Source organism: Vulpes vulpes, chromosome 13 (assembly GCF_048418805.1).
Source record: "Vulpes vulpes isolate BD-2025 chromosome 13, VulVul3, whole genome shotgun sequence".
Classification (NCBI taxonomy): Eukaryota; Metazoa; Chordata; class Mammalia; order Carnivora; family Canidae; genus Vulpes; species Vulpes vulpes.
In genome coordinates, this window is record NC_132792.1 from 28022230 (window position 1) to 28042118 (window position 19889).

General features: G+C 31.4%; 1 protein-coding gene across 2 annotated transcripts in view; it reads right to left on the reverse strand.

Moving 5' to 3' along the window:
* Positions 1-124: 124 nt before the first annotated feature.
* EMC2 (ER membrane protein complex subunit 2) overlaps positions 125-19889 on the reverse strand; it is a 47152-nt gene continuing 27387 nt past the window's right edge. For both annotated transcript variants that reach the window (XM_025994856.2, XM_025994857.2), the window contains exons 8-11: positions 16331-16412; positions 15386-15496; positions 13150-13254; positions 125-4058 (exon numbers count right to left, since the gene is read on the reverse strand). In XM_025994856.2, coding sequence (XP_025850641.1) covers positions 3972-4058; positions 13150-13254; positions 15386-15496; positions 16331-16412 — 385 coding nt within the window. In that variant the 3' untranslated portion in view covers positions 125-3971. The remainder of the gene's footprint in view (positions 4059-13149; positions 13255-15385; positions 15497-16330; positions 16413-19889) is intronic.

Here is a 19889-nt window from a genome sequence, read left to right on the forward strand (position 1 = left end):
AGAGAAAAAGAGGTTAGGTCAAGTACAAAAACGTCTGATACTGGGTATGTTTTTCTCTGTGAATTAGTCAGAAAGCTCTGTTAGTTTGCTAGGGCTGCCTTAACAAAGCACACAGAGAACTGGGTGTTTTAAACAACAGAAATTTATTTCATCATAGTTCTAAAGGCCAGAAGTCCAAGATCAAGGTGTCAGGAGGGTTGGTTTCTTCTGTGGAATCACTCCTCGACTTGTAGATGGGCATCTTTCTTTGTCTTCCCATGGTTTTTCCTCTGTTGTCTGTGTCCTAAGTTCTTCTTATAAAGATACCAATCATATTGGATTATGGCCCACCCATGACCTAATTTTACCTTAATTATCACTTTAAAGACTATCTCCAAATAAAATCACATTCAGAGGTTTGGGGGTTAGGACTTTGACATATGAATATTAGGGGGACACAATTCAGTCTATAACAAGATGTTACTTGTCAAGAGTGAGAAGGGAGGTTCAAAGTAGTTCTAAATAGTCTGAAATAGTTCTCACAATGACTTAAAATGAAGTAATATAGCTTAAATGGGCAATTTAGTTTGTTCAGTTTAATTCAAAATGAAAGTATAATTTCATAAATAAATTATGACTTTATTATTCCACTAAAAAATTGTTTTACAAGTCAGAAAATCTGAATTCTAATCCCTGCTATGCTAACAAGTAACGTTCCTCGGATACATCTATCTCTTATTTTTCTCATTCTAAAATAGGAAGAATATATCACAGAATAGATACATACCTCAGAGTATACTAGAAAATACACTGACTTGGGAACCCCTGACATCCTGGTCCTGCTCTTTCACAGAAGAGCTTAATTTCTCAGAACCTTGATTCCTCATCCTAAAATAGAATATAACTAATTCATCTTTAAAGTCCCTTCCAGAGATGCCCCGGATGGCTCAGTGTTGAGCGTCTGTCTTTGGCTCAGGATGTGATCCCGGAGTCGCAGGATTGAGTCCTGCATCGGGATCCTTGCATGGAGCCTGCTTCACCCTCTGCCTGTGTCTGCCTCTCTCTCTGTGTCTCTCATGCATAAATAAATAAAATCTTAAAAAATAATAATAAAGTCCCTTCTAAAATCTTAAAGTTCTATGAAATAAAGTTACTTTGAGAATAAATGGATTGTGGCATCAGAAAAAAAAGATTCCCTGAAGCATTTATCAATAAAAATTATATGCTCCCAGCATGCTGAAGCACTGGTCTTCCTTTTCTATCTTTTCTACATCCTCCTCTGCTCCCCAATTCAATAATATCCTATGGCTAAGGTTGGCTTAAATAGTGTATGTTGAGTTACAACAAAGTATTACTACTTTTGTTATATGTACTTGTCTACTCTAACTTTAAATCATTACACTTTGAAACACCATTCCCAGCATGTCTAAAATAAGAGCTTTGCATATTTAAAAAAAATTAATGGACATAGTAGTAGTGAGAAACATACATGGCAAAAGTAACAAGAAAACCCAAACAATGTCTTAAACAATGGAGAGTTTATTTTTCTCATGTGATAAGTGCAGAGGATGGCAACTCATGTTTGTTCAAGTATCCAATATGCCATCAGGGATGCAGGCTCTCCCTAGTCTTTCTACAAAGTCATCTCTGAAAAGTAGCTTTCATTCTCCTATTTATTGTTTCATAGTTGTAAGATGGCTGTTGTATCTCTAAACATGTTGACTACACTCATGGCCTGAAGGAAGAGAAAGAGGCAAAAAGCTTCATAAAGCTCTGACTTTTTAATTTGAAAGGAAAACCCTTCCCAATAGTCTTCTGTTCATTTTATTAGCCTTAAATAGGTAACATGCCCACACTCTGGATATCTGCACTGCCCACTATGGTAGCCATGGTAGTCACATGCAGCTACTTAAATTAAAATTATATTAAAAATTCAATTTCTCATTTCTACTAGCCACATTTCAAGTTCTCAGTAGCTACATACAGTTAGTGGCTACCATAGAGAACACCACAAATACAGAAGATTTCCTTCACTGCAAAAAGTACTGCCTTGGCATATCACAGACCATAAGAAATGAAATCACCTCTGTTTTTTAAGATCAATCATGATACATATCCTAGGGCTGAGGTAAAGTAAGAACCTTATCTCCTTGAAGAACAAGGATCTCTGGTCCTACCGAACAATGTAAGATACTGTTAACGAGGAAAAAGTGGCGGTAGAAGCAGTTGGCAAATATCTGCCACGATTGGATGATCAGTACACTTACTTAAACTGAGGTTTATTAAATTTCTATACATTAACAATGTATTTCATAAAAAATTCTTGGCAAGCAGGTTTTAAAATTAGAAAAATAAACTGAAACTTTGGCTGATGATTATAAAAGACACTACCTCACACAAATTTAATTGCTAAAGTAAACACTACCTTAGTGACTTATACGAGGTTAGTGGGAAGAAAGGTAGTGGAATAATATATGAGCACTTTATAGCAAACAAATCTGAGATGGGTGATTACGTTGAAAATGCAGTTACTAAATTCATGGGCAAAAGAGAGTATATCTTGTGATAACAAAGATTTGTTGATAAGAATTATCTTTATGTGGGGAATTTTACATTCTGCTCACTTCTCATGGCAGAATAAAACTAAAAAGACTGCAAAATAAAAGAATTAGACCAGATATGGAGAATAATTTACTAACAGAATTATTCAAAAGATTAAAAACTGATATTGACAATAGTTTTCTTCCTAAAGACTTCCAGGTTGTCAATTCCTCCATTAACCCCATTTGCCTAAATCCAGCAATGACAAGTATGTAGAAGTTTCTGTACTAATGGTACAGAACTAATTATTTATATACGTAAACTATTTATATATGTAATTATACATGTATGCAATACATAGAACATGTAATTTGTATATGTAAATTATAAACTACTACTACTTTACTAATACATGCCCTGAATGGTTAATTGCCTATTTTAAAAACTGATTTGTGTCTGAATAAAGTTCTTAAAAGCGTCTCAAAATTTCTTTCTATTCCACTGAAACATGCAAAACACTATTGAAGGTAGTATAATGGTTGTTTATCATGAAAAGAGAAAAAGGAAAGAGAAATTCTTATTACTAAGGAAGTAATGAAATATGAGAACTGTAAAAATTTTGCCCCTAAAGATAGTTTAGATTTTATTTTCCCTAGTAAAAATAACTCAGCCACTGAAACCTTTTTTTTTTCACTGAAATCTCTTTAATCTCTACTATGTTGTCTTAATATTCTTTTATGTAGTTTATACTTAAAAGTTCAATAACTTTAACTTTCATAAAGGTTAAATTTGATTATTATATGAACCTTAAAACTTCTTACAGGTAAAAAATCTCAGTTATGGCCTATGGCAAAACAAAAATTTTACAGAGATATTACTAAACTTTGGAGAATGATATATATTAAGCAAGACTTATCAGAATAATATTATAGTGCATAAAACAATAACCCACTGGAATGCACAGCAAAATCCAACTTAACACTATAAAGAGAAATCAAAATAATTTGCCAATATTTTGCTTGTCAGGTATGCATGCTATCTATTTCTTTTCACAAATAAGGAGTTAGCTAGAAACTGAGTTCTAAAACAACATATTCGCTACTTGAGTATAACAAAAAGAATCTAGAATCTTCATACACAAATTTAATAAATCACATGATTTATTTATGGGATTTCTACATCACATTGTGGCTTAAAAGAAGTTCTGTATGTGTGATATGAAGAGAATGATGTACAATCAATATGAATCTTGTTAAATCTCTCTTCCATGGACTTTCTCCATCTTCCTGCTTAGCAATAAAAGGCATTTTTAGGTTTATATAAACATTCTTTACAATTGCCCTCTTAACAAAAATTAGTATATAAATAGCACTAGGCATTTAGTAAATAAGTCACAGGCCAATAAGTTCAACTGTGCAGTTGTGAAATGTAATGTGAAAGAGTCTGAAACCTTAAGACTGGGTGATCTGCAGTGTTTCCAACATGTCTTCAACTGCCTTAAGAGAGTATTTAGTTTCCTTCTTACTTCGACCTGCAAACTAATTTAAAAAAAAATGCAATTAGGCTCAATTTCATGGCAGGTTCAAACTCATAATCTTACCTTTATGTTGCTAACAAGAGTTAACATTATCTATTTTGTCACTAGCATGAAATCAAATATCCTTTCTTCAATAAAACAAAATTTGGGTTTTATTCTTTGCTTTTATTTCCTTAACCTCCAGAACGTATCTAGAAAAATGTTGCTACAGCCAATGTCAGAGAAATTACTGCCTGTGCTCTCTTCTAGGATTTTTATAGTTTCAGGTCTCACATTTAATCTTTAATGCATTTTGAGTTATTTTCTGTATGGTGTAAGAAAATGGTCCAATTTCATTCTTTTGCATGTAGCTATGTCCAGTTTTCCCAACATCATTTGTTGAAGAAACTTTCCCATTGCATATTCTTGCCTCTTTTGTTAAAGATTAATTAAACATATAATTGTGGGTTTGCTTCTGGGCTTTTTATCCTGTTCCACTGATCTATGTGTCTATTTTTGTGCCAGGACCATATTGTTTTGATTAATACAGCTTTGTAGAATAACTTGAAGGAATTGTGATACCTCCAGCTTTGCTTTGTTTTTCTTGTTTAAGATTGCTTTGGCTATTAAGGGGCTTTTGTAGCTCCATACAAATTTAGGATTATTTGTTCTAGTTCTGTGAAAAATACTGTTGGTATTTTGACAGGGATTGCATTAAATCTTCAGATTACTTTGGGCAGTAAGCACCCTTTTAACAATAACTGTTCTCCCAATCCATGAATATGGAATATCCTTCCATTTTGCTTGTGTTGTCTTTAATTTCTTTCATCAAAGTTCAAAATTTGGACGTTACATTTTCATTAAGGTTTCATTTTTAGTTGAAGTGCACTATGATTTGACTGCAAAATTGGCCAATTTAAATGCTTTAGTGTGATAACCTATAAAAACATAAATTTGATTTTAAAACTATCCTCTTTCAACTAGAAACTTTCATGAAATAAAAAGTTTAACTTATAAATGAAATTTATACTTCTGTAGAAATGTAAACCATTTCTACTTGTCAGACCTCTAAAAAATATTTACAATTTCAAAGTAAAATGTAAATGTACAAGTACTTTCTATTAAATATTTTCAAGTTGTAAGACATCTCTAAAATTAATTAAAGTAAGTCACAATCTTTAAAAAGTTTCTGGAATTATTAGTGGACTACATGATATGTTTCTGCAGCAAAGAGCTGTCAAATAAAACTCTACGTTACAAAAAAAATAAAAACTCTATGTTACATATTAAAATAATGTAAACATGTTTTAAGATATGCATTACTAGTTTATAAAGTTGTAATTTTATAAAACCAAATTGGGATTGGATTTTATAATTAAAACAAAATACAATGCATTAAAAACGGTATCTTTGCATATTTAAAAGCAAATTCATGGCATATTAAATTCAATACAATGCACATAATCAGTAAGGAAAACACTTGAATACCCCATGCTGATTTCAAAATGAGTTTTCTAACTAGACTGACAATTCTCACCATTTATCAGTTTGAATACTACAGATTTACTAAATAAATGTTCCTTGTGGGGGTAAGAGAAGGTTTATTATATCAACATTCTCTGTATCCCTGTTTAAAGTATTGATTAACGTTTGCTATTAGCAAAATATAGTATTTTTACTATACGTCTAAGCACTCATACATTTTCAAGTGACTGATTTTCCCTACAAATACCAATGCTGTCTTAAGCACTTAGCACTTGATTTATGATGTGTTCCTTCTCTTTTGTAATTAACTTAATTTGGCAAACTTCTCATGACCTGTTGAGAAAGATTAAGTGATCAAGCACAGGTAAAACCACAGAAGCAATAGACTTCAGGAATTGGTAACCTGCCTCTGACCTCTCTGGCTGCAGGTTAACATCATGATTCTTCTACTTCCTAAACCATTAGCTTCTATGGTTGAATCTTGATTTGATAGAGTAAATAATGGGGATTTCTAGAGAAATGCCAGGGGAAGAAAAAAGCTTCTCATAAGAATCAAGATCACTTTACACCTTTCATAAGACATTACTAAGGAATTCAAATGTTAAATATACAATTCCTAATTACAAAATATGGTAATAGCAATACATTTAAAATTCTGACTTTTCATAATTTCCGATGGTGACTAAAGGATATGAGATGTGTTATTATTCCTATTACCTAGTTGATAAATTCACTTTCACAAGGACTTACCAAGAACAGAAAGCCTTTTCTTTTACTACTGCCTATCCAAAGTAAACAGGAATGGTCTTAATCAGATATTTAAAGGACTAATTCCAAGAAAAAGCTTTGATGGATCTGACCAACATAGGATACCACATAGTAACATTCACTCCAATTTTTTAATTAGCAAAACAGGACAATGCAAACTTTCTGTAGAACTGAAGTCATAACCAGTATTTTAAAATACAGCACTTTTCTTGATTTGTACTTAAACATAATAATAGTAAATACAAATTTGTGATTTTTTAAATTAGGTAATTAAAAAAAACACCTAAGATTGTGTGTCAACACTATGACAGGCCAGTACAATTTAGAATAAGCCAAACTTATTTGTGTCAGAACAAATAAAAAGAAAGTTGGAAATATAAATCTATCACTTCAAATTTTGCCTGACATGCAATTATTTTGTCTATTCCAGAATTATATGGCAATTTAACTGATTAAGCCGGAATCCTATTTTTCCCTCAAATCATGATTTAATTTTCCATTTCCCAAAAGGATAGAAACAGAATCACCTCTGCAATCATAAATAACATATGGATTGCTAGCACAGATGAATTTAACAGTGTACCAAAGAAGCATTTATCTGGAAAATTATTGTGAGTAGGTTCACATTAAAGTTTTTCATGAGCATTAATCAAACTTGCCTGCCTCTACTGAACATGCTAAACCAATTACCTAATTGAAGAGCAAGTAGTAGCCATATTCTGTTTCATTATTAAGTAGAAAGAAAGAAGGAAAACCAGTTCTTAAAATCTCATTTTCTCTAATTTATAAATGCCTAGAAAAACAGTATAATAAGGAGTATTTATTATATACTTTATACTTGTTTATATGCCTAGACATGAGTCATAAAATTCTCAATTAGATCCCAGAGATTTATCTAATTACTAAAGTGTCAATCTCTAAAAGTTATATTTTCCATATTAATCACAAATACTGCATTTTTGTTTTCATACAATTAGATTTTGCTTAAATAAACTCTTCTTTCATAATTCTCTATGGATCTTAAAGAAAACTCACCAGAAAGCACTGTCAAATAAAAACTTTTTTATCAAACTCAAAGGTCAATAATTTATCCACTGTGGTAACTGGAATAAATTGGGTTAAAATTTACCTTTGCAGAATTTGTGCAAAATAATATGGGTGTACAAAGTACTAGGATAAATAAATTGGAACACTGGATGGATCAATCTCAGAAACATTACACTGAGTGAAAGAAGCCAGGCACAAAAGAGTACATAACCTATGATCTCATTTATATAAAGTTCTAGTAGAGGCAAAACTAATTCATAGTCATAAAAATGCTATCAGTGCTTGTCTGTAGTGTCAGGAGGGGCTGACTGCAGAGTGGCAGAAGGAACTTTCTGGGGTGACAGAAATGCTACATATCTTCAATGGGATGATGGTAAGAAGGGTGTATACATTTGTTAATACTTCAACTGTGCATTTAAAATGTATGTACATTACTGTATATAAATCATACTTCAATAAAGCAGATAAATAAATGACAACAGAAGGTGGGGACTATGAAGCTTTACAATAGTATAATAAATTGCCAAATGACCACATATTTTCTCTTCCCAAGAGGTGAAGTATTACATCCCCTGAATCTGGGTTGACCATGTGACTTGTTTTGCTCAATGGAAAATTAGGAAAATGTGACACAGAGACTTAAAAAGTCCTTGCACAGTGGAGTTTGACTGTTTGCTACTCCTGGAATCCTAAGACCACCACATGAGTAAGTCCAAGTTATCCTGCCAAATGAGAAACAAGAGGCCCAGCCCTCCCAGGTGACAGACAGCCAAAGTCAGAAATTTAAGTGAGGCCATCAACCACTAGCATACTGCAGAAATATAAATAAGCCCAGTTGAGACGAGCAGAATTACTCAACTGAGTCCAAGCTAAACAGCCTACCTATAGAATCATAAGCAAATAAGTTGTTATTTTAAATCACTAAGTTAGCAAAAGGTAATGGATACAAATATTTATGGAATCTGATTCATAGAAAGAACACAAAACCTCTAAAGAGAAAGCACAGAATATACAAGCTTTAAAAGAACAAAGAGATTTTATTTAAAATCTGTTAGTGGTGTCGAGGGGCAAATAAATTTTGCATGATAGGTGTAGTTGAGGAGCTACACAGAAGTTGTTATACAGAAACCTGACACGACCAACAGAGATACGTTACCTTCCTGCAGTGGTATCTAAAAATGATAGAAATTGGCAAAAGTTCTTTTTTCTATCCCTTCCTATAGAGTCAAGAGAAAGCAAATCACATCTTCAGTAAAGATGTGTAAAACATCTCTGTAGACTAAGGAGTTTATGATGTAAAACTCAAATACTGAAGAGTACCAATGACACTCTTAGAGGTCTTTCCAAAGAACAAAGACTTTATAAATCTATAAATAGAATGGATCTAGTAAGGCAAAATTTAAAAGAAGAAAAGAATGGCAGGGGTAAATATTACTAACAGGGTTTAGATCTACAAACAGTGGCTTAAAATACTGAAATAACAGATTCATGTCCAGTGGTAAGGTGCATCTCCTAAGGGAGAAAAGGGCATAATTGTCTGGCATTGTATTACGAAGGAGATAGAAAGTAAAACAAAACTAAACTCTGAAATTAGTTCACATTATTCAATTGTTCACATGAGAAAATAACTGGGAGGAGAGTGAAAAACTGCATTTCTAGTTTCAGATACATTTATACCTGACATTTCTTTATAGAGGCAGTTTATTGTGGCTGTTAAGAGCACCAACTCTGGAGTCAGACTCTCTAGGTTTGAAAATAGCTGTTATTAACCAGCTATGTTAATTGGGAAAGTTATTTAATCTTTCAATGCTTTAATTTCTTTATTTCTAAAATAGGAAAAATACCTAGCTCATAAGAAATTTTCTAGAAGAATTTGCTCTTATAACCATTCTTGTTGTGGTCATATTTGCAATGAACACAGCAAGCATCACAAAGTAAACCTGGAGCATGTAATTATTAAAAACAATGTAATATATATTAGAGCAGTTTGATGAAAATTATGTATTAATTCTTTTAATCCTCAGAAAACTTCTACTATATCCATCTTGGAGATGAAAACCTATGCCCAGAAATAGTATACAATTTATCCAAAACTGCATAAATAATTAATGTCAGAACCAAACTTTGAAGACATACAACACAGATCCAGCACTGGTGTTCTTCTCTTAACTCCTACATGGTGATATTAGCTTCCACGAATGGGATTCATGACAGAATAGAGATGGACAGAAACTCTCTGGATAGCTACATGGGGGAAAATTGACCCTTATTTCACACCATACATAGAAATCAATTCCAAATGGATTATGGATCTAAATATAAAAGGTAGAAGAAAAAAAAAAACTCTCAAGACACACAAAATTATCTTTATGACTATGAGTAGCAACCAATTTCTTAAACACAAAAAGCACAAACCATAAAAGAATATAAATGAACATTTTTTACTTCAGAACTCATCAAAATCATTTGAGATAGGAGGTAAGCAGTTGAAGAAATTTTCTGCACGTATAACAAAAAGCTCATAATCAGAAAACTAAAAAACAAAATAAAAAATCATAAATCAATTAAAAAGATAGACTTCAAGAAAGAGGATATTCAAATAGCCAATAAACATGAAAAAATGCTCAATCTCACTGGTCATCAGGGAGATGAAAAATGAAACCATAAGATGCCACTATACATGTACCAGAATGGTTATAATTACAAAAACTGATAGGACCAAGTATTGGTAAAGATGTGGAACTATGAGTACTGCCAAACATGACTGGTGGGACTATAAAAAACTAATTTGGAAAATAAATTATGACCCAGTATTTCCACTCAAAGGCATACACTCATCAGAAGCACATGTATACCAAAAGACTGCAGCAATATTCAGTATAGCATTATTCAAAATAGCCCCCAACAGGAAATAACCCAAATGCCTACCAACAACTGACTAGATAAATTGTAGTATAGTTCATATAACAGACTATTAGTACAATGAAAATAAATGAACTAGACATGAAAAGGGATAAATGTCATAATTATATTAGTGAAATAGGCTAGACAAAAATGAATACATACTATGATACTATAAAGTTCAAAAACAAGCCAAAACTAGGGATTATGAATCAATACTCTTGAGGTTAATAGAAGTAGAAATTAAGAGGATGTACTATGAGGGCTCTGGGGTACTGTAATGTTCCCATTTCTTGACATGGATACATTTACCTTGCATAATTCACTGAAATGTGTACCCAAGTAATCTTGGGTTCTTTTTTCTATATATGTTGTAATGAAAACTGATTTTAAAAATATGGGATCCCTGGGTGGCGCAGCGGTTTGGCGCCTGCCTTTGGCCCAGGGCGCGATCCTGGAGACCCGGGATCGAATCCCACGTCAGGCTCCCGGTGCATGGAGCCTGCTTCTCCCTCTGCCTGTGTCTCTGCGTCTCTCTCTCTCTCTCTCTGTGACTATCATAAATAAATAAAAATTTAAAAATAAATAAATAAATAAATAAATAAATAAATAAATAAATAAAAATATAATCATGCCATGTCAAAAAAAGCACTCTCTGAGCAGCTAGCTGTTTCTCAAAAATATCTCAAAAAAAGGACATAGTCTGCATACCCTTAGTTTTATATTATCCAAGTCTTAACTTTAAATCTCTCTCTCTCACACATGCACACATACACACACTCTCTCTCTCTCTCTCTCTCTCTAGGCCTACTAACTATGGAAACCCATTATGATCTGTGCTATCTCAAACTAACTACATTTAAAGAAGCACAGCCTGGCTAATATTTATAAATATTCTGACTTACAATATGCCAAAAAATTAATATCCTCTATTATATATAATAAAAATACACAAGTGACTTTAAAAAATGTGATCATGAGGGCACTGATTTTTTTTTAATCTCCTCAACCTTCTCCAACCAGGTGAAGTACAAAAAGAAACAGTACCACAACAAAGTAACAGAAAACAAGGCCAAAGAAAACATCTTCAAAAAAACCTACATTACAGGCAATACTCCAAAACCCCGTAATTTGGTTTTATCACCAATAGTGGAAAGACCTACAAAAGATCAACAGCTGTATGGTAGGATTACGTATGGTAGGATGGATAGCGTATAACTCTAAAAGTTGAAGAAATGAACAAAGTTATGAATTGATGAATCTGCAAATGGTCTGAAAAACCAGGACAGTCCCAAAGGCTGAAAATCAAAGGTAAGCTTTAAAAGCTGCATGTAATATGACGTTAAGCATCCCTAATAGTGTACAACCTCAAAACCTCTGAAATGTCCAGCAAACACCCTCTTCCAGGAAGGAAAAAAAAAATCTCACACTGAAGGATAATCACCAGAAACTGAAACCAAATTGAATAGGGCAGAAACACAAAGGGAGAGATGGCTCACTAAAGGGAGAGGGGTGGGTAAGAGGAAGGTAGTGATGTCCACAGTCAGCAAATCCCAGAATAAAATAAAAGAACTAACAACAAAATGCAACATTTAAAGCTGAGGGCAAACCTCAGAATTCAAGATCTACAGAGCTCTAGGGGTAGAACAGAAGGCTGAAGCCAGAAAATCTTTCTGAACCACACTGATTCTGAGAAAGACTGTATACAGAAGGTCTTATTTAAGTTCTGTATTTCAAAGAGGAAGCCATAAAAAGTCAAGTTGGGAAAATTATCCTATTTCCGACGCCCTTACTCCACAAAAACCTTCTCCCAATAAAAACTATCTGATTTAAACAAGGAAAACAACAAAAGAATACAGATTAACTCCATAAAAAATTACTAGAAGAAAAAAACCAAACTGACAGAAAAAGATTTGAAAGAAAATGAATGATAGAGGAACGAGGTGAGAGAGGAAATCCAATAAACTGTTAGAGAGCTGAGAAAAAAATTTAGGCAAGTAAACAGAAAAAATATTTAACACTAAAAGCAACTCTTATCAGATTAACAGAGGATTAAATTTACATTCCGAATGGGACTAATATGCATTTGGGAAAACTGACCTAATAACAATCAACAAAATACACTGCAGTGAAACTAATAGATTTTAATGTTAAAGAAAAAACTCCTTTGGACATCCAGACAAAAAGTCTAAGTCACTTAGGGAAAGAAAATCAGGATGGGATTAGACCTCTTGACAGCAATATTTTAAGCTAAAACACAATGGAACATGTTTAAGGTAAGTAAATGTAAGTCAAAGGTTGTAAAAAAAAGTCGAACTATCCCAGAAATATAAAGACTACAGAGAGAGTTTATAAACATGCAAGATCTAAGAAGATACTATTTTCCCATGAGCTCTTCCTGAAGAATCTCTTAGGGACAAGCTTCAGAAAACTAAGAAATGAGTAGAGAAGTTTCAGATAAGATCTGACATGTAAGCAGAGTACAAAAATATTTTTTATATAGTCTGACGAGCTGAGCTTACTTTTAGGCTTTTCTTCTTCCCTTTTAATAACTTGAGATATTCTAATTAATAATATATTCACATATCCAATCTGATTCTGAAATACACTGTGATTTTGCTTACCTTTTCTGGATTTTTAAAATTACTTTTTATTTCCCAAATGCTGACTACTGAAATTTCCAGATGGTCAGGGCTACTTATGGGATCATAAGAGTAATGGACTTCTTTTGAAAAAAGAAGAAAAACAAGTGATCCTACAAGTTAATTCTACACAGTTAAAACACATTTGATTAAGACTCAAAGGCAAAAAGTCCAATGATAGACATTTGGCTTCTTAGTTTGATGAAAGAAAAAACAATTAAGAAATACATTAACTCACCTATATGATAATATAAAATTATCAATACTGACCTGATAAGCTCTGTTTATTTGACTAGCTGCCCAACTAGCATATTTCATGTTGTCCTTTTTTGTTTTTGCACTTGCTTTTGGATTAGAAGCAATATGACTTGCCGACTATAAACAAAAAAGAAACATCAAAAACAAAATTCCTTTTTTCTAGCCAAGACAACCAAAAAACATGCAGGATCTTAGTTGCAATGGGAAAACAAAGGGTTTTTAAAAACTGTACCAAAACAATTTTTAAAATAAAAATAAAGTGGAATGAAATTACTATTTAAAAATAAAAATATATTTTAAAATACAGAATAAAATGACAAAAAGAGAGAGCATCTTAAATAATACCTAAATTTATTAGTTATCTACCACAACTCTTAAAGGTAAAATTAAATACTTAAATACTGTAGAGTATCACTTAAATAGTAGAATATTGAAGGTCATTATTACTTCTTGTTATTAAATTATTATTTCTAGTTACTTAATACTGTATTACTTCAGCTTTCCTATGTCAGAATTATAGAATGATTTAATATTAATGTAAGAAGGTATTTCAAAAATAATTTGGTCCAATTTACATTAGTAAGTGAAGAAAAATTTAAGTCCAATAGGAGTTATTTGACTTGACCAAAGCAAGTTATGAAAGCCTTAAAAATAGAAAGAGATCTTCATTTCCAATCTAGTTCTCTTTTCAGTTTACCAAGAGTTTCCAAATTATGTTTCCACAGTACCAATTAGAATCACTGCAATTTGATCCATCCTCTCCTTTTAAAAAATGTACTTAAACAAGGGATTGTTAATCTAGGATCCACGAAAAAATCCGTAAACCACCATAATTATATACTAATTTTTAAGCATATATTTGTATTTCTTGAGAGAGGAAGATCTTTTATCTTACGCTTAAATATATCATATTCTTAAGAGGATTTGTCCAAGTGATTAAAAAAAAAATTAAGCCTTTCTTTTATACTTAGCCTGTGTTACAGGGTCTTTTTTTCTCTCTTCCTTAGTCAGTGAGAAATTTATTGACCAAAATCTTATTTTTATACTTCTATGTCCTTAATATCACCTTCTTGGTACAAATTTAAGCAAATGCAGTGATTAAGAGAATGACTCTGGAATCAACTGCCTAAGCTGATATCCCAGCTCAATCACTTAGTAAGTCTGTGATATCATTCAACAAATTCACTAGACCTCTATGTGTTTTAGGTTCACTTTCTGTGAAATGGTACTAATAATAGTATCTTTTCAAACAGTTGATATAAGGATTTAATGATTTAAAATAATGCCTAGCACATAAAGTGTTATATATAAACTATCATTAATAATTTGTTTTAAAATACTAATAGATTTGTAATTTAATAATTGTTTTAAATACTAATTCTTTTAAAATTAGTATTTCATTTATTTGATAAAGAGATAGCACTGCTACTATATCTCCAACCTATTATAATTGGCACTGGTAGATCTAGGAAAAATTTCTTGAAATTCCTTTGAACCATTTTCTAATTATATTTTGCCATTCCTTTCCTAAAAATGATTTCATTTATATTTCTTCCTGCCTCTACTTCTGCAATCAATTCTTTTTCACTGAGCCCCAATAAGACATTCATCCAAAGTCCTTGAAAAGATCAGGATAAATTAAAATTTCAAAGAACTGGCCTATTAAAAAAAGTTTTCTAATTGTAGAGAGAGGGGCTCATTTTATGTATATTTTAAAGCTCAGCAAATTCTTCCTCTATTTCCCATAGCTCTTGTTAATTGACTTTTCTAAGCTCGTCACTTGGCATACATAAACCACAGAAATATTTAATTACATGCTTCCCACAATTCCCAAGCTCTTTTTTGTACCATAAGAAAAGTTTTGACAGTAGAAATTTTATTACTAATGTCTTTTATTGTGTAGTTTAAAACTGCCATACAATTATAATTTAAGGTAAGAAATACAATATTGGGTTAAATACAATTTAACCCAAGAATATCAAAACAATTAAAATACATAATATGGTTTCATATCTGCTACTATTTAATAGAGTAGACAAATTCTGATACAATAGGACACATTTTATAATAAAATATCAAATAGGATGTATTAACATTTAAAAATAAAACTTCATTATTTAACTAGAGGGGAAAAATAATCTTATCAACAAGATACAAAAAAAAATGAGGGAAGTGATTGGATGGGATAGTTAATGGACTTTAAATGACAGATTTCATAAAATAACATTAAACATGCATCTTTACTCACCATGTAAAGCCCAAACAAAGCTCTCATATTTCTGTTGTTCAGTTTCAGTGCCTGTGCAAAATACTTTCTTGAAAGTTCGAGGTTTTCAAGTCCACCTTGGGTATATTTAACCTGTTAGAAATTGCAGAGTGCTGAAATCTGTTTATTTTACTACTTTGAAATATAGCATGTTTCATCATACCATAGGCATTAGTAATTGAAACAGAATTTCTGTAAACAAATGCAAGATGTTAAAAGAATTCATCTTAAAGTTGTTAAAGCTAATCTAAATTTTAAAGCATAATAATCTCCCTGAAAAATCTATTCTACGAACACTAAGATCATAAGAGTAGTTTTTAAAACAAAATGCTAAAAAAATTTTTTTAATTAAAAAAAAAAATGCTGTTCGTAAAAAAGCCAATATAATTTATTTTTCAGCTGCCTAAATGCCTCACAACTTTATATTTTCTATTAGCAGCATTCTAAATTTATACTTAAATACTGAGCTGCCCTTTCCTAGTCACCCTGACATTCCTTATTAATGAAATCCTAACCTTATATAGCATTCAATTGTATTACTATTCTTTATAGTAAAATAAATACTTCCTACTTCCAAAAATATTGATCTTAACATGTTTCCTAGAATATGGATTTAAAAATCATAATTATTGTAAATGTTTCAGAAGCCATTAAATGGTGACAATTAAGGCATCATTAGTTCAAAATTAAAGAGTATACAATAAAAAATACAAAGAATTTCACTGTTTTAAGTAAGTGCTTTTATTTTTAAAGTCATATTCCCATTATAGTAATAAAAACTTAAATCTTTTACAACCTACAGTTTTCATCAGATGTTTTAAATATTTATATACTTGCCTCACATTTAGGACATGTTCTTAGTTCCAAAATAATACCTAACATCAACAAAAATAAAATCATATACATGTTGTTTTTGAGAGCACTTACTTCAGCATACTGCTGACAGTATAAGTGGTTGTGTGGATTAGTCATCATTAGCTCCTCTAAACAAAAGGCTGCTTTAGCATAGCTGAAAAATATGAAGATGAAAAATCAATTTTAAAAGTTACAAATACCACCTTAGCTAAAATAACTTAAAAATAATTTAAAACAGTGATTGAAAATAATCTTAAAACAATTTGATATTAGGTATTTTGTTCCCCAAATTTAAAGCTTTATTAATAAAAAGCCTGTTATGCTGAATTCTTAAATACAAATAACAAAGGCTTAGATTCTAAAGCAGCCTATGAACCATCAGTAGATATTACATTCTTAAAACTGGGTTACTATTTCCAAAACATTATTCACAACACAGACTTCACAATCTTGGATCAGGTTACATATAAAATAACTTCAAGCCCATTGATCACTTAATAAAATATCTGAATGGCTGAAGTGTAAAAAGGAAATAAACATTTTATTAAATACTATCCACAAAAATCCTTTAGTGACATTATCTACCAACACATTGTATTACAAAGACTTTTCATTACTTGTTTGTCAAACACAAAATTATAATGAAGTTAGAAATTTTAAACCCATGAAAGGTAGATGAAGTTAGTGGTTCTGATACATACTCTACTACTATTTCATTATGTGGTAAAGAAACAAAAACATCTTCCTCAAAACCTGAGGAGAGGACTGCTACAAAGGGCTCTGGAAAAATGGTTTTACACCATGTGACTGTAATTCCCATTAATGTATTTTATGTTTAAAGCAATGTGAATATCGTCACTATTTATAGGAAATCCTAAAGAACACAGGTGTTTTAAAGTTTATTCCCCATGAAAGGTGATGACAGTAGCTAACAGAAAATGGCTACCTACAATTATTTTTGGCATTTGTCACCAACATACAAAGCTACCGATCTTCACACTAAGTCTAATATACTTTTCAAAGTATACATACTGCAATTTCACATATATGTACTAATAACAGCTAACTTATATGCTCATTATGTACCACGCACTTCTCTAGGTATATTATATGTATTAATTCATTTAATCCTGCCAAAACTCGAGGAAGCAGGAAATTATCAAAATTTTATAGTTGAGAAGGCACAGAGATACTAACTGAAACCTAGGCGATGCCACTCTGGACAGCCTACTTATAACCACTCTGCATATTGCCTCTATGCACTATACACAATAAAAAACCATGGTAATGATGGTAGTGATGAAGAGGTCAATGGTAACATAAAAATGGGTACAGCAATCAAACTAAAAGGGCCTGAGAAACCAAAAACACCCTGTAGATTACCAAAATCATAGCACTTTAGATTTATATATACATACTGTTATCAAGGATCATATAGCTATTTAGTCTTTTTTCATTTTTATACCCAAAACCTAGCACTGGTTCCTGACATGTGATAGGTATATAATAAATGACTGAATGATTACATAAATGTCTAGAACAAAAGTATTGTGATTACCTATCTGGTATATATTTATCATTCTATAAGAGAAGAAGAAAGTGGTCTCTACCTTAAACACGTCCCTTCTAAATATGTTCCTTTTACTAAGATGATACAAAAAATTCATATTAATGCTAAGAATAAATATTCTTACAGACTTAAATGGATTGAGCACAACTATGACTCCCGTTTTTATACAGTATTAACTAAGATAAAATAGGTAGGAGTGTCTACTGAAAAATGAATGCCAAGATATTTTTCTCAAAATTTATTTAGGAGTTGCTGGATATATTTATACAGAGGAGGATCCCTTCTCCTAATTTCACAAAGTATAAAATCAAACTAATTTTGTGGATAAAGTATAGAATCAAATAAACTTAGAGCTAAAAGAAGCAGAAGATGGTCCAAGACAGTTTTCTCAACAGAAGTTCACTCAAGAGTATTTAAACCATATTGGAAAGTATGTGAGTGACCATTTTCTCAATTCTCCCAAGAACAGTACACAGTCAATTCCATTCCAAATCCATAAAAACGTTAATTCATTACAATGACTCATTGATTATAGAATTTAAATTATTTTAATCTATTTAAAGTAACCACTAGTATTAGTATGTCAGAGTCAATAATTAAATAAAGTTTTCAAAGTTCTTCCGTTCTTCACTTTTAAAAGCATTTGTAGAGGTCACACATTTATCCCCATATTGCTTTATCAACATTATGATTTTTCCTTATAGGATTTTGATAATTCCATTTGTTATAGAATTTTAATAGTAAGGTTGGACCTACAAAACGGAACCACAGCCACAACCATAATTACTTTATATTATTAATCGCTTCTTGCTGATACAACATCTAGTTTTAACTACAAGTCAAGTAAAAAAAAAATTAAGTGTGTTCAAAACACATATTTTTGTTTATAACACATTCTGGTAGTACTAATGTACACATTTTAACTAACTTTTTATATTTAAAACAAGTAAAATGTCTCAATATGATCCATTGGTATGATATATACCACTGCAATCGCTGAATAGAAGCTAGAATTTATAAATGAGAAGCAAATATAAAGAAAATTTAAAGATATTTTTAAAAAGGGCATAGCAGAATTCCATATCCTCTGATTTCTGTAACAACAATGAATAGGCTTATATGAACATTCTACTCTGGAAATTTATTTGGAATAAAAATTCTAGATCTAGAGTAGCAATGCTGCTTAAAGTAGCTTATTCCCATGCAAAAAAGAATGGCAAGATGATAAATATATCCAGCAACTCCTAAATTGCTACATTTTGCCACTGTGTCCACAAACAGTACTGAACTGGTAACACAGTAACTCATCTTTTCTACCAAAAACAAACAATAAAACAAAACAAAAAAATCCCTTACTTACTACAATGACTTGCCCAAACAGGTTAAATGACTCAAATGAACAGATTCTGATTTTCATATAGTTTAAAAACTCTAGAGATATTTATTTTCCACTCACCCTAAACCTGAAAATTGCCTCTGTGTTCAATTAGAAAAAATAAATGGTCATTTTGTAAACACCTAGCTTCAAGACCAAAAAGAGTTTTGTGATACAAGATAAAAGACTAGGTCGAACACAATTATCATTTCCCCTAAGAGTTAGTTACTTTTCAGGTGCTTTTCTGTCTTTATATTTCTTGATTTCTTGGGATTTTTCAGTTCATTTCTCTTAAGTATACATTCAACTCTATCTCAATGACTCTTTAGAGACTCAAAATAAAGCAATACTGAACGTGGCCGTTTCAAGGTGAAGCAAATAATAAATAATAGGTTAAAAATAAACTATAGCCTATTTTAGAACTAAATACAGAAATATTAGAAACACATGCAAAAAAGTTAAACTGAGAAAGAAAAAAGAAAACAGAGGTGATATATTTATGTAGTTTTAGAGGACATGAAAGCAATAAAAACTGATATATCTCACTATATAAAAATACGAAGTTCCTGTAAGTTAAAAATCAATATTAAAAAGATACATAACAAGGATATATTTTTGACAGGACAAAGGTTTGTATTCTTTATTTTTTGTCCTTTATACATAGAGCTATTAAAAATCTTTTACAA